Source organism: Pomacea canaliculata, linkage group LG4 (assembly GCF_003073045.1).
Source record: "Pomacea canaliculata isolate SZHN2017 linkage group LG4, ASM307304v1, whole genome shotgun sequence".
Classification (NCBI taxonomy): domain Eukaryota; kingdom Metazoa; phylum Mollusca; class Gastropoda; order Architaenioglossa; family Ampullariidae; genus Pomacea; species Pomacea canaliculata.
In genome coordinates, this window is record NC_037593.1 from 11,128,494 (window position 1) to 11,139,883 (window position 11,390).

An 11,390-nucleotide genomic window follows, 5' to 3' on the forward strand; every position below is an offset into this window, starting at 1 on the left:
GGGTATCCCCTTTCATGCTGGGAGGTACAGAAGGTAATTGTCAGGACAGTGTGCAGTTAGCCAAAGGGTGGATAATGATATGTTAAGAAAGCCAAGGCATACACCATGAAATTGCAGTAAAGCAGAACAACAAGCAAAACAATGCTAGCCTTAGCCCAAACTTTTAATCACGAATCCAACCTAATCATACACCAACCAGTCATGCCAGCCCTTTAATTTTTCTGTTTATAAAAGTGTCACAGAACCTCATAGTGCTTGATTTTTTTAATAGCAAAAAAACCGCCAATATTCTTAGCCGTCTGCGGTTTGTATACCCAAATGACAAGAACGAAGTCGTATAAGGAGTAATCACGCATAAGAGACTCTTCTGCTGAAAAAGGCGTCTTTTAGTATGTCAGCTGACGAGCGTCTTCTGCCGTCTTGATAACAGCAACACATCAAAATGTCGTGTGAAACCATTTTTAAAGGTATGAAAGAAAATACACATGCATGTGTCTCTTAAAACTACATGGTTTTATCATGATTGTAACTTGTTAACATCGTAGTCTTGCTTTTTTTTTTTTTTTTAGTCTTGGATTCATCGGCTTACGAACTGAACTGAGTGATATGAATTAACAAATCTAGCTATGACTACGAAGGATCTATAAGTAGTTTTAAACTGAAACATTATGTAAAATATATGGTTTAAAATGTGTAACTTTATTTCAGACCTCCCTGCCTTTTTAGATTTAGGATTTTTACTTTTACGTAGTTCTCATCTCATTGTTTATTAAGTGAATGACGGCATAACAAAAAGTAAAAACAAAACCATCTCCCCCACCAAAAATCCCTTAAAAACAGAATCAGCGTAGATATCAATAATGTGAGTGGCATATATATAGCCAAAAGCTACCGCTTTAAGCTATTTCATGGATGGTAGACTTTAAAGAACGTCATTAAATGATTTACATATTTTGAATGAAACTGTTATAGTGTCTATATGCTTGTGTAACATGTAATTTTCTGTGTAGACATTTGCCGAATTCATGCCAGACTTTTTGATCACAGACCAGCATTCCAAGGTCATGCAAACTTCTTTGCTAAGGAGTTTGAGGTATGAATTTAATTTATCAAAAAGTAAAATAACTTTAAGACTTTAAACACCCAGACAATAATTCCAGAGGCACTGACAAAGTCTGCTTTGTGCTGTAGACACCTTAGAGATCTGAAGATCTTTTCTTTCAGTGATATGTCAGCATAAGATGTTTCCACACTTAATTTATGTGGTTGGACAAGCACAAGAAAAAAGAGAATAAGCTGATATTTAAAAAGAAATTTTCTTGCTTATTTTCCTCTCGTAAATAAAGAATTGTCATTGTCATGATCACTTCTTATTCCCTCTCCCTACAAAATTGGTCTTGACTGCTGTAAAAGGAGCACTTGGCGTTAACTGTTGTCCGTCCTCAGTAAAAAAGACCAGGTTAGTCGTCAACAGGGGTGTTGCAGGTGAATGAATCCACTGTAAGACTGTTCAACAAGCACAAAAGCAATCAGTTCCTTGTTCTTGCTGACAAAGCATTTGTAAAGATGATGACTTGGTTGTGAATCCGTTCTATGTTGTCACAGAGCATCTCAGTTGCAGTAATTGGTTACACCATCGCTGTATGGACTAGACAATGTCGAAAGCATCACTGATTATTCTAGTTAGTTTGAACCAGCACAAAATTGTTCATTAATTAATTAAAGAGTCTTTATCTCTGGCATGATACAAACAAGAGAATAAGCTGATATATTCAGTCACATTGTAAAATTCATGGTTCTTTTAATAGAAATGTGTATGCATAAATATACTGTCACATTGTGACTTGATTATATGCACAGATGTGTTTCACCATATTAACCTGTGATTGTGTCTGCACACACACACACACTTAGACATTTATGATTGATTGTTATTTTCCGAAACAGGAGAAACGGGGTGACAGGGAAAAATTGCGTCTGGATCGTGTGCTGGAGATTGTCACTAACGCAAAAGATCATGTTCTTCCAGAAACAGATACTGTTTTTAGTGATAATCTAAAGGTCATTGCAGAGAAAGGTACATATGAGAAATTTATGCTACCTATTTTTTTGTTCGTCTTTTTACTTTCCTTGTCTTCATCATCTTCATCCTTAGTTTTTGATGTGCAGCCCTTCATTGTAAGCCTGTTTGTAGACTTGGACCACTTCACTTAATTGGATTGAAACATAATTAACACCATATTTATTCCTTTACAGTAGGGGCTGCTGCGGCTACCTGTCAACATATTCTAGCAAGGCAAGAAACCAGAAAAGTGAGAATTGCAGCTTTATTATTGTTATGTCCCGTTTTACTTTATTATTATGGTCAGAGAAAGTTGTCAGCTCAGATTGTCTTTTCTCAGCTATGTTTATTTTATGAAACAGTCAAAATTCATCTCAGGAATGTACAGCCATGTGTTTTAGAGCTCTTTTGGTATTTGTTTTATGTTTGTTTCTTAAGTGAAGGAATTTTGTAGCTAAATAAATAGTATCTAAAAGAGTAAATAATAATATAGAGAGGGGCAGGGTAAACGTTTGTGGTTTCTCTGCACATAATTTTGTTTTGTTTCTTTGTCGTACAGTCTCAGTTTTTAGAGACCCAACGGGAAGCTCGGCAACAGGCTTTTGAACAGTTTATGCAACAGCAGTGTTTTCGCAGTGCACGTATTGACCAGCAGTTTGATGAGAACATCAAGCTTTTCAACAGCAGCTACGACGACCTCAATGATCAACTGGAGAAGGGTGTGCCGTTCTCAAGCCAAACATACTACAAGTTTATGGCTCTTGGAAAGGAGTTCAGTTAGCCCCGTTAACTAACAACTTGTGATAATGACCACAGAAAACATTTACTGAACCAAATTAGAGGCAATTCTAAGGGACTGCAGAGTACGCGAAAAGAAAGAAGACAATCCCATACTTCAGCATTCTGAAAAATTCTTATCAGAAGCAGAGCAGTAAGTGAACATGCATTCATATGTGTAAGAGAATCTGAAATGATCATGTTCCATCAGTTAATCTGTTGCCTTTCTAATTAGGTCTCTCATGCATGCAGGCAAGTGCAGGATACTGTACACTCTTACTCCATGCTGTAGATGTCAGCATGACAGATTATGAATATTTGATACATGATATCTGGTGTGTCCTAAAAGAAATTGGGAATGTATAAATATGTATATAAAAGATGATTCATTTCATCTTTTTGGAAATAATAGACTGTTGATTATTTTGTTACTAGCCAGGGTACATGGCTTCATCCTGGTTGATTTGTGCCACAGTCCAGCTGTGATTTTATTTTCAACTTTAGATCTTTGTTTTTAATATATTGACAGTGTCATTGTACCAAAGTAGTGAAACACTTGTACTGTTGATGTCTCTTCCCTCACTTTAAAGGTTAAGTTCATATTCAGCAGAGGAGGCATGACATTTTGAGTGAAGGGGGAGATGGAAAATGCAGTGATGCTAGCAGCCAAGGAACTTGCTCACTTGGGCTTGCTCCCTTCCTCCCCTCTCTGTCTTACTCATTCACTTTCTCAAATTATAACAAATTTCTTCATTTTGTGTCAAGTTGTTATGCATTATACATGTACGTTGAAATTTCTATGGAGTATTTTTCCATTTGGAATAGTTAGTAACATCTTAAAACTAAGAAAATAAAAATATTCTGGGATAACATACACCAGCCAAACATCATCCATGGCCCGAACAGTACAGGAATATTCCTGACGAGTTTGAGGACTGGGTAATCATGCAGTTTTGCATAGCTTTCAAGTCCCATCCAACCTGTTCATCTTCACTATATATTGCTACACTCTGCTTTATTTTGTTCAGAAGACAAACTTTTTTTTTTTTCGGTTATTTAAGACTTTACTAAGAGATAGAATAAATTTGAAATGGAGAAAACAGAGGGAGAATGTACATCTACAACTTACTTTATAGTAAAGGATTTATATGAACGTTTATGTATTTTGATGCTATGTTCATGGTTATGTTCCTAGAAAAGGAATAAAGGTTTGAATGGATGTCATTTGACTTCCCCAGAGACTGTAAAGAAAGAAAAACAAAAGAAGTTTTAAGTGCATGCATGTTTTTATTTGATCATTCAACCATACGCAAAACAAGGGTTTTAGCTGTAAAGATTGCTGGGCATGGGATGCAACAAACCCCAATTTTTATTGACGTTCATTTTTGTGCCAATGTAAGTAATGGCTGATATGCCCAACATAGGTCAAATAAAACGTACATGCACAGACTTATCGCAAAACTTGTTTCTAGAAAGTTTTGTGTGCTCAAACATTAAGTGCTTAGACTGAAGCGATGGGCAAGACAAAGCTGTCTAGACCAATGAGAAGAGTTTTCATGTAAAGGTGATCACTCAAAAGAAAAGCGTGGAACAAGTGCACAGAATTACGCGGTGCTATCCTTCATTTGGTTCCATGACAAAAACTGGGAAAGTCCTAGTGAGAGGAAAATTCACTTGTCATACTAGATACGTTAGATGCCCGGTTTCCTTTATTCAGATCTGTTCAGGTGTTCACATCATTAATGTTAGCTGACTTTCAGAGTCCACAAAAAGACCTTGTTCTCGTTATTTTTTCTTCTGTATTGCACGCCTGATGATGACTTATTGCTTGTCGAGTTTTCACATCTGCTGAAGATTAAACTTGAAATACAGGTCCATGTAACCCCTTTGAAGTCCACTGTCTGAAAGGGAACAAAGTCTGCCAGTGTCAATGGACTCCACAGGGAGACGGAAATTACTAATGACAGATTCCACGGTCTGAAAGGAAACAGGCATCTACAGACGATGAAGGCATCCCACCGTCTGCAGGGGAAAAGACACTACTACAGCAATCCATGGGATCAAAGCAGTCACGTTTGAGAGGGAAGCCATCTAAAGGCTGCCCGGCACAGCCCCATGCCTTGTGCGTGGGGTGCACCCACCAGTCTGTTGAGCCCCATGTAGATATTAAAGTTGACACCGCCTTTCTTTTTGTCCGGCTGTCCGTTGAGAGCAAACAAGCGGGGACTGCGTGCCAGGCCAAAGTATCCTGAAAAAAAAAAACGATTCTGTTATCATCGCGTGAAAGCATGTGTATGTGTGTGTGCGTGCCTTGAGTTCCAACACCTATATCAACAACAACAACAACAACAACAACAACAACAACAACAAACCACCCTAATTCATATTGTCAAGAAAGTCTCAATTAGAATTAGCATGAGGCCTTTTCTTTGTCTTCTTGTAAAAAAAAAAATCCAAAAGTGGGAACACTGACACTATAGTCCATGAAACACCTGACAACAGAAGAAATGCATATACTCTGTCAACAGCTAATGTCCTCGGTGACATAACGAAACATGGAGACATAGAGGAAAAGTCACATTCTATTCTTTTCCTCGCGATGTCTTGTGAAAATACGATCATCTACCACATCTACCGAAAGCTCGACTGAAGGCTGTTTATATGTATTCCAACACGAACTGAATCTTAATTAGGGAGTAGTAGATACAAACATGATCCTCTGATTCAAACTCTACATTGATCACCGCTACTTCACCCGCCTCCTCGCCCAATTCATCACATCAACATTACTTCCTCTTGAAGGCATCGTTGTGGGAGTGGCTGTCTAGCCAGACTATCTGATCGACGAGGCACGAAGTAGGATTTCCCATCCAAAAACTTCAAGGTTTCACGCTCGGTTAAAGCTGCTGGGGATTTTCAGACCCTCGGTTATAACTGTCGTTTTAGCCCCCGCTTAAAAAAGATAAATGACAGGCCCATCAAAAAGCAGCAAGAAAAAGTACAGCTATATACATATCAATGTCATTGTGACCTTTACCCCAGGTGTCATCTTTTACTCACACATGACATTTGATAACTAGTAAAGACAAAATCTCAGCCTTCATGCCCGGCTCTTGGAGAACCCCCTTGTGGACTGGATTTGGAGCTGTCTTTGGGACCCATGCCCATTTCTAAATTGGAAAAGCACTGGCCCCCAGTAACCCTTTTCTGGCAATAGTGAAGATACAAAAGTATTTTTTTGTCCATATGACCAGACACGACATTCCAAGATCGTCCTTCAGAGTGTAGTAGTCGACGCCGAGACGGACAGGGGGAAAAAAAAACTGGCTAGAGGTCATCAAGAATAGACTGGTCATATCATGCAGGACAGAACTTTCCAGGCATCTCCAAGACAGACCAAAATGATCAGCTTCGTTAGCTGTTGCATCTGTCCAGCTATCTCTGGCTGACCATCAAAGCGGTCCTTCGACCGGACAAGAGGTGAATGAATGAACGAACGAATGAACGAATGTTTCAGCTACCTGCGTAGTTGTTCCAGACAACTTGCTCGTTTTCCACGATGAGCGTCAGTCGCTTTGTATAAAAGTTGATTCTTCTCGAAGATGATCCCTGATTCCCGTCCTTTGTCGTCGTTGCTTCCGTAGATGGTGAAGAGAGTGTTGTGACCGTGAAGCTCAGCATTGTGAACCTGGTGGCCGGCGTCACCCACTGAAACACAAGGAGCAGAATGAAGTGGAGGGCGTTAAAAAATAGAGAGAAAAAGGGGGGAGGTGATAAGGAAGAAAGAAGGATAGAATAAATATTGTGGAGAAAATACAAAAGGGTATGGAAAAACGAGAGACAAAAATAACGAAAGAAATAAAACACAAGAAAGGAAAATGAAAGAATATAGAAAACAAAAAAGAAGGAAAAAATACCAAAAAAGAAGAATAAACGGAGGAAAAGAAAAAATAAAAGAAAATAGAAAAGAAGGAAATAAATAAAGAAAACAAATAAAGAAATATAGACGAATTGACATTGGAAATAAAACGAAATAGGGAACGGCAAGGAACAAAAAAATACAAGAAAAAGAGCATATACATATTTCTTGTATAATTAGACACAAAAAAAAAAACAACAAAAAAACAAAAAAAACAAACAAAACAAACACTTACTGTTACTTTCCTTATCAGAAGTAAATTAAAGCTGATATGTAATTAGAAGGAAAACACTCACTGTTGCCATCGTTGGACTGAGAATCTCCGATGTGAAACAACCAGCCCTGTGTCTCGGCGAACCACAGATCCACCAGCAGCCGTTTATGGGTCATGTTGATGTTTGTGTTATCAAAGGGGTCAAACGTGATGTTTAACACGATTGGAAGGTCACAGTTTTCCGAAATCATATTGACTTCTTCCATAACTTTAATATGACTGTCGCCATTGGTTACTTTGCCCGTCTGAAGGTCTACTTCCATGTTGTAGCCCCCTGTCGAAAAATCATCATCGTCATCATTAGCCTATCGGCCTGACTGACGGCAATGGTCCTTGAAAATATTATCCCCGACTCGTATTCTTTCTCAGCCTTTTGGCATTTACTGTAATTCGCCGAATGAGATGCAAGTCCAGATGTTGTCTGATGACCAATATCTTAACAACAATAATGATAAAAATAATAAAATAACTCAGTAACCTACCTGCGATGTCCACTTCGCTCGGACAGCTCGTAGGCACCGAGGTCCTGTCGGGGGCAGGAAAGGTGCCGAAAGGACTGGCCAGGTCAAGGGTATCGAAGACTTGACTTTTTACCTCAACAGAAAGCAGCAAGAGGGTCGCAAATACTGACCATAAGGTCAAGGCTGATCTGAATACGACTTCTGCCATCAGGCTCTTCAGATCCCGGTCGTTGCGCAATCCTGCTCAGCTGTCGGACAGGTCCTAAAATGTGAGGGAACATCCCTGTCCTTAGTTTTCGAGATGCAGGCTTACAAACATTCCCATGCACAAAGAGAAGCCATCACCGTGACGCCACAAATGTCTTATTACCATGTGACCCCAGCTCTGCCACTGGAGGTCTTCATGTCACAGCTTTTGATGTCTTCTCTGTGCATGGGGATGTTTCCGTACTCGAGAACAGAGCGTTAATTCATATTGTTCATGAAATAATTTGTACTGTACTCAATACACTTGTTGTTCTTGATGATGATGACGATGATGATGATGAATTGATATTGATGGATTTTTACAAGCATTTCTCAACAGAGCCTCCCTTTGCTTGCCCTTATCACCGTGTGTGTGTGTGAGAGACTTCATAATATTGGTGATTTATCATTCTTGTCGAAAAAAAAATAAGGCGCAGAATTATATTTCTCGTCCCAAACACTGTTGCACACGGCGTTAGGAAAGGGCAATTAATTCATAAATTTTACGGTAGTCCTTCCTGACATGGATCGTTGCTGCGCTAGTGGGGAGTGTAGGGGAATACAATTTGAATTCGTTTGCTTCTTGTGTCTGGAATACACTTTACGTGGACTCCCCCCCTTTTCCGGTTTGGAAGACTTGTTTCAAAGTCTACGGACACTCGTGTATGTGACGTGTGGGACTCGGCCTCCAACAGACTGAGACGTCACAATAAGCAGCAGTCCTCGCATCGCTTCCTCCGGTGTCACGTCCTAGTCACGTCTCAGCGACACTTACGACGTTTACTGATGGCCTGGGTCGACCTTCAGCTCACGCCTATAACCCAGATCCCACCACGGATGATGTGATTTCTACTGATGGGGCATTCGTGTCGCCAGTTCATGCAGTTGGCGGATCGAGACTGACTTACCCTAAACCTCTAGAGAAAGAAAAAAACATTGACTTTATAAATAACAATGATAAACGTGACGGTCTCTCAGTCTTTGTGAAGCGAAGAGTCTGTAGCTGAGGGCGCGACATGAATACCAACTCGATCCGCCTGCTGAACTCGGTACACGTTTCTTCATTGGTGTGATCGTTTGCTACATGTATTGCTACAATTTACAAACTTTAAAACGTAACCTAACAAGCGCAGTTTTTTTTAATTCAAAGTTTATACTCCATAATCTGTAATGTGAAGAATATACTGGGTTTAACGAGAACATAAAGTTGGCAGAACAAGGAGGCACTGTCTCTGTTACAGCTGACGAGGACGACAGGTTTGTCATCTTAACAAGAGCCCTCTGTACAGTAAATCCGACGATATGGCGACATATTCCACTTCATGCCACTCTCCTGTACTCGGCGAAACATATAAAGTCTCTTAAACCTTTCGTTGTCAAGACTTCGTTAACCAGCGTCGTGACCTACGACTATGTAACACGTGATGATCGAGGTTCTTCAACTCTGGGTCACTGTGTCTCGCGTTCAGTAACTGGTTTGAAAGATATGTTGCCGCTAAGGATTTACAAAGTTTGCAAAACTTCGTTTGCTCTGCCGGTAAATTTACGATTTTGAATTATTTTTCTGGAGAAATATGTCGCTGCAACGTTGAAATGGTGTGAGTTGCCATGACACGGCAAACGCCGTTTTCAAGGAGCGTTTGGTCAACAGAGGAAGAAAAACAGGTTCCCTGAAAATATCAGGGAACAAACACATCACAGGTCACCTTGTCAGCTGCTGTATGCGCCAAATTCTCCCTCTCCTCCTATAAAGACCACAAAGATCAAGGTAATGATCATGTAATCTCATGACCTTATGGTCTCTGGGTCGCGAAGTGTAGGAGACGTTCCCTCTTCTCGGGGTCAGCCGCTTGGCCTCTTGTTTATACCTCGCTTATTGGGAAATATGCCACTGGACGTTTGTACAGCAGAATGGGACCTTTGGAGTACTTCATATTCATACCTGAAGATGATGATGACCAACCTGGCCATTGAAATGTCGCTTTTGTAATCCTGATGTGGACGCCCGAAAGTGTAGTGCTGTCCTTGCAGAAGGATGTCTCCCAAGTATTTACAACTATCCACCTCTTCAAGCTGCACATTGCCAGTGCCAGCCTCCATTCTATATGCGTACGCACTGTCTATGTGCTGGCAAACTCTTTCAGCTAATTGTTGGTACCGCCATCAGATCAACGTCATCTGAAAAACCTCCTCTCGTTTTACTTTCGAGCAGTACTACGTTCGTTGAGCTCTTATACTACGGTTCGATGACTTGGATGGAAACCCTCTTCGATGCTGAATGTTTACGCCACATGCTAAATACCATCGTGCCACACTCTGTCAAATTTTTTTTTAAGTCGATGAAGTTGTAGTCGAGATCTCGCTGGTGTAGTAGACGTTTTCTATCAAGATGCAACAGTTAAAGATCTGTTTAACAGTCTGAAGCCAGCCTGTTCGTTTGCCTTCAACTTCAAACTCATTCAGCTTGATAAGACAAGTTTATACACCAGCAACTGAACTAGACCTAGAACTGGCTAAAGCCTTGCAAATATTTAAAACATCGACAGCAGGTTGATGTCCATTTGTTTGTGGACCAGATCATCTGAAGATTGCAGTCTCGGATTCCTTGTGGAGATGAGGATATTCTTTAAGGTGAGTCCTGGCTCTGTATAAACTTCATTGTCTTAGGCCCCCTGTAGTTGGCTTCACCTGGGCAAAAATTTACCTACCATTCCTACTCATTGTAGATACTCGAAGCGCTGAACTGAACATGTTGTCATCGAATGAGTTAATTATCCACAGCTTTCAGGTGCCTCAGGTTCTTACACTGACTGTGACTGCTGTGAGTGGTACAGCGAGACCAGTCTGGCACTAATTACAGTGATAAGAGATAATGCATACATCATTTACCTTTGTCTTGAGCCAGACAGGTTGACAACACGTCCCCTCAGGTGCGACAGACCAGCACGTTCACTAACTGCTCGCAGGATATTTTAGCTTCAAACAAAGGACACTGGCGAGGCGTGACGTCACCCAGACAAAGGCGCGGCTTTGTGCATGCAGGATGTCATAGCAACGGTCGACAGCACGTGGTGTGGGGCGGGAGTCGGGGTGGGGAGTGGGCCACTTCCGGTGGTATCAGTAGAGAAGAGTTGAAAAACGTCATACTACAATACGTAATACTTGTGGTGTCGTCATATTACAATACGTAATACTTGTGGTGTCGTCATATTACAATACGTAATACTTGACGTGTCGTCATATTACAATACGTAATACTTGTGGTGTCGTCATATTACAATTCGCAATACTTGAGGTATCGTCTACTTCTTTTCACCTCTTTCTTTCTCTATACATCTCTTTCTCTCAGTATCTTTCTCTCTCTATCCACCCTTTCTTTTCACTCTGTTTTATTTTGTATCTTGCTTACATAACGCAATCACGCACTTAGCTCCCAATGTGTGTGTGTGTGTGAGAGAAAGAGAACTATCAGAATATGTGAGGAAGTGTGTGTGAGATAGAGAGAGAGAGAAAAAAAAAGAAGGGGGGATAATTACGAGTGGACAAGCGCTTTAGAGTGAAACTCTGGGTGAGGGTGGAATAGTTAGTTGTTAACATATGTTGCGTGTCTTTTGACACACTGACCCTACTGTTGTACTTTGTGTTGTTTTT

At 40.4% G+C, this 11,390-nt stretch overlaps 2 protein-coding genes across 2 annotated transcripts; one reads left to right on the plus strand and one right to left on the minus strand.

Annotated features, from left to right (window-relative positions):
- Positions 1–359: 359 nt before the first annotated feature.
- On the plus strand, positions 360–4,058 carry LOC112561440 (biogenesis of lysosome-related organelles complex 1 subunit 5-like). Its single transcript, XM_025233943.1, has 5 exons — positions 360–467; positions 1,011–1,093; positions 1,948–2,077; positions 2,257–2,312; positions 2,622–4,058. Exons 1-5 carry the CDS (start codon positions 443–445, stop codon positions 2,841–2,843), a joined length of 516 nt encoding a protein of 171 aa, XP_025089728.1. The 5' UTR covers positions 360–442; the 3' UTR covers positions 2,844–4,058.
- Positions 4,059–4,106: 48 nt separating this feature from the next.
- LOC112561439 lies at positions 4,107–10,994 on the minus strand. The gene is made up of 5 exons (XM_025233942.1): positions 10,629–10,994; positions 7,515–7,755; positions 7,055–7,306; positions 6,361–6,547; positions 4,107–5,087 (listed from the first exon to the last, which is right to left on the minus strand). The coding sequence occupies exons 2-5, from the start codon at positions 7,699–7,701 to the stop codon at positions 5,006–5,008; spliced, it is 708 nt and encodes a 235-aa protein (XP_025089727.1). The 5' UTR covers positions 7,702–7,755; positions 10,629–10,994; the 3' UTR covers positions 4,107–5,005.
- Positions 10,995–11,390: the final 396 nt, after the last annotated feature.

What these genes read in the sequence shown, in the direction of transcription:
- LOC112561439 (XM_025233942.1), bottom strand. Translation starts at nt 7,701, where the DNA reads ATGGCAGAAGTCGTATTCAGATCAGCCTTGACCTTATGGTCAGTATTT. An exon ending in TCAGTCCAACGATGGCAACA is followed by an intron (nt 6,548 to 7,054) that starts GTGAGTGTTTTC and finishes CTTGTGTTTCAG; the next exon opens with TGGGTGACGCCGGCCACCAG. An exon ending in TGTCTGGAACAACTACGCAG is followed by an intron (nt 5,088 to 6,360) that starts GTAGCTGAAACA and finishes TTTTTTTTTCAG; the next exon opens with GATACTTTGGCCTGGCACGC.
- LOC112561440 (XM_025233943.1), top strand. Translation starts at nt 443, where the DNA reads ATGTCGTGTGAAACCATTTTTAAAG. An exon ending in GTGTGAAACCATTTTTAAAG is followed by an intron (nt 468 to 1,010) that starts GTATGAAAGAAA and finishes TTTTCTGTGTAG; the next exon opens with ACATTTGCCGAATTCATGCC. An exon ending in CAAGGCAAGAAACCAGAAAA is followed by an intron (nt 2,313 to 2,621) that starts GTGAGAATTGCA and finishes TTTGTCGTACAG; the next exon opens with TCTCAGTTTTTAGAGACCCA.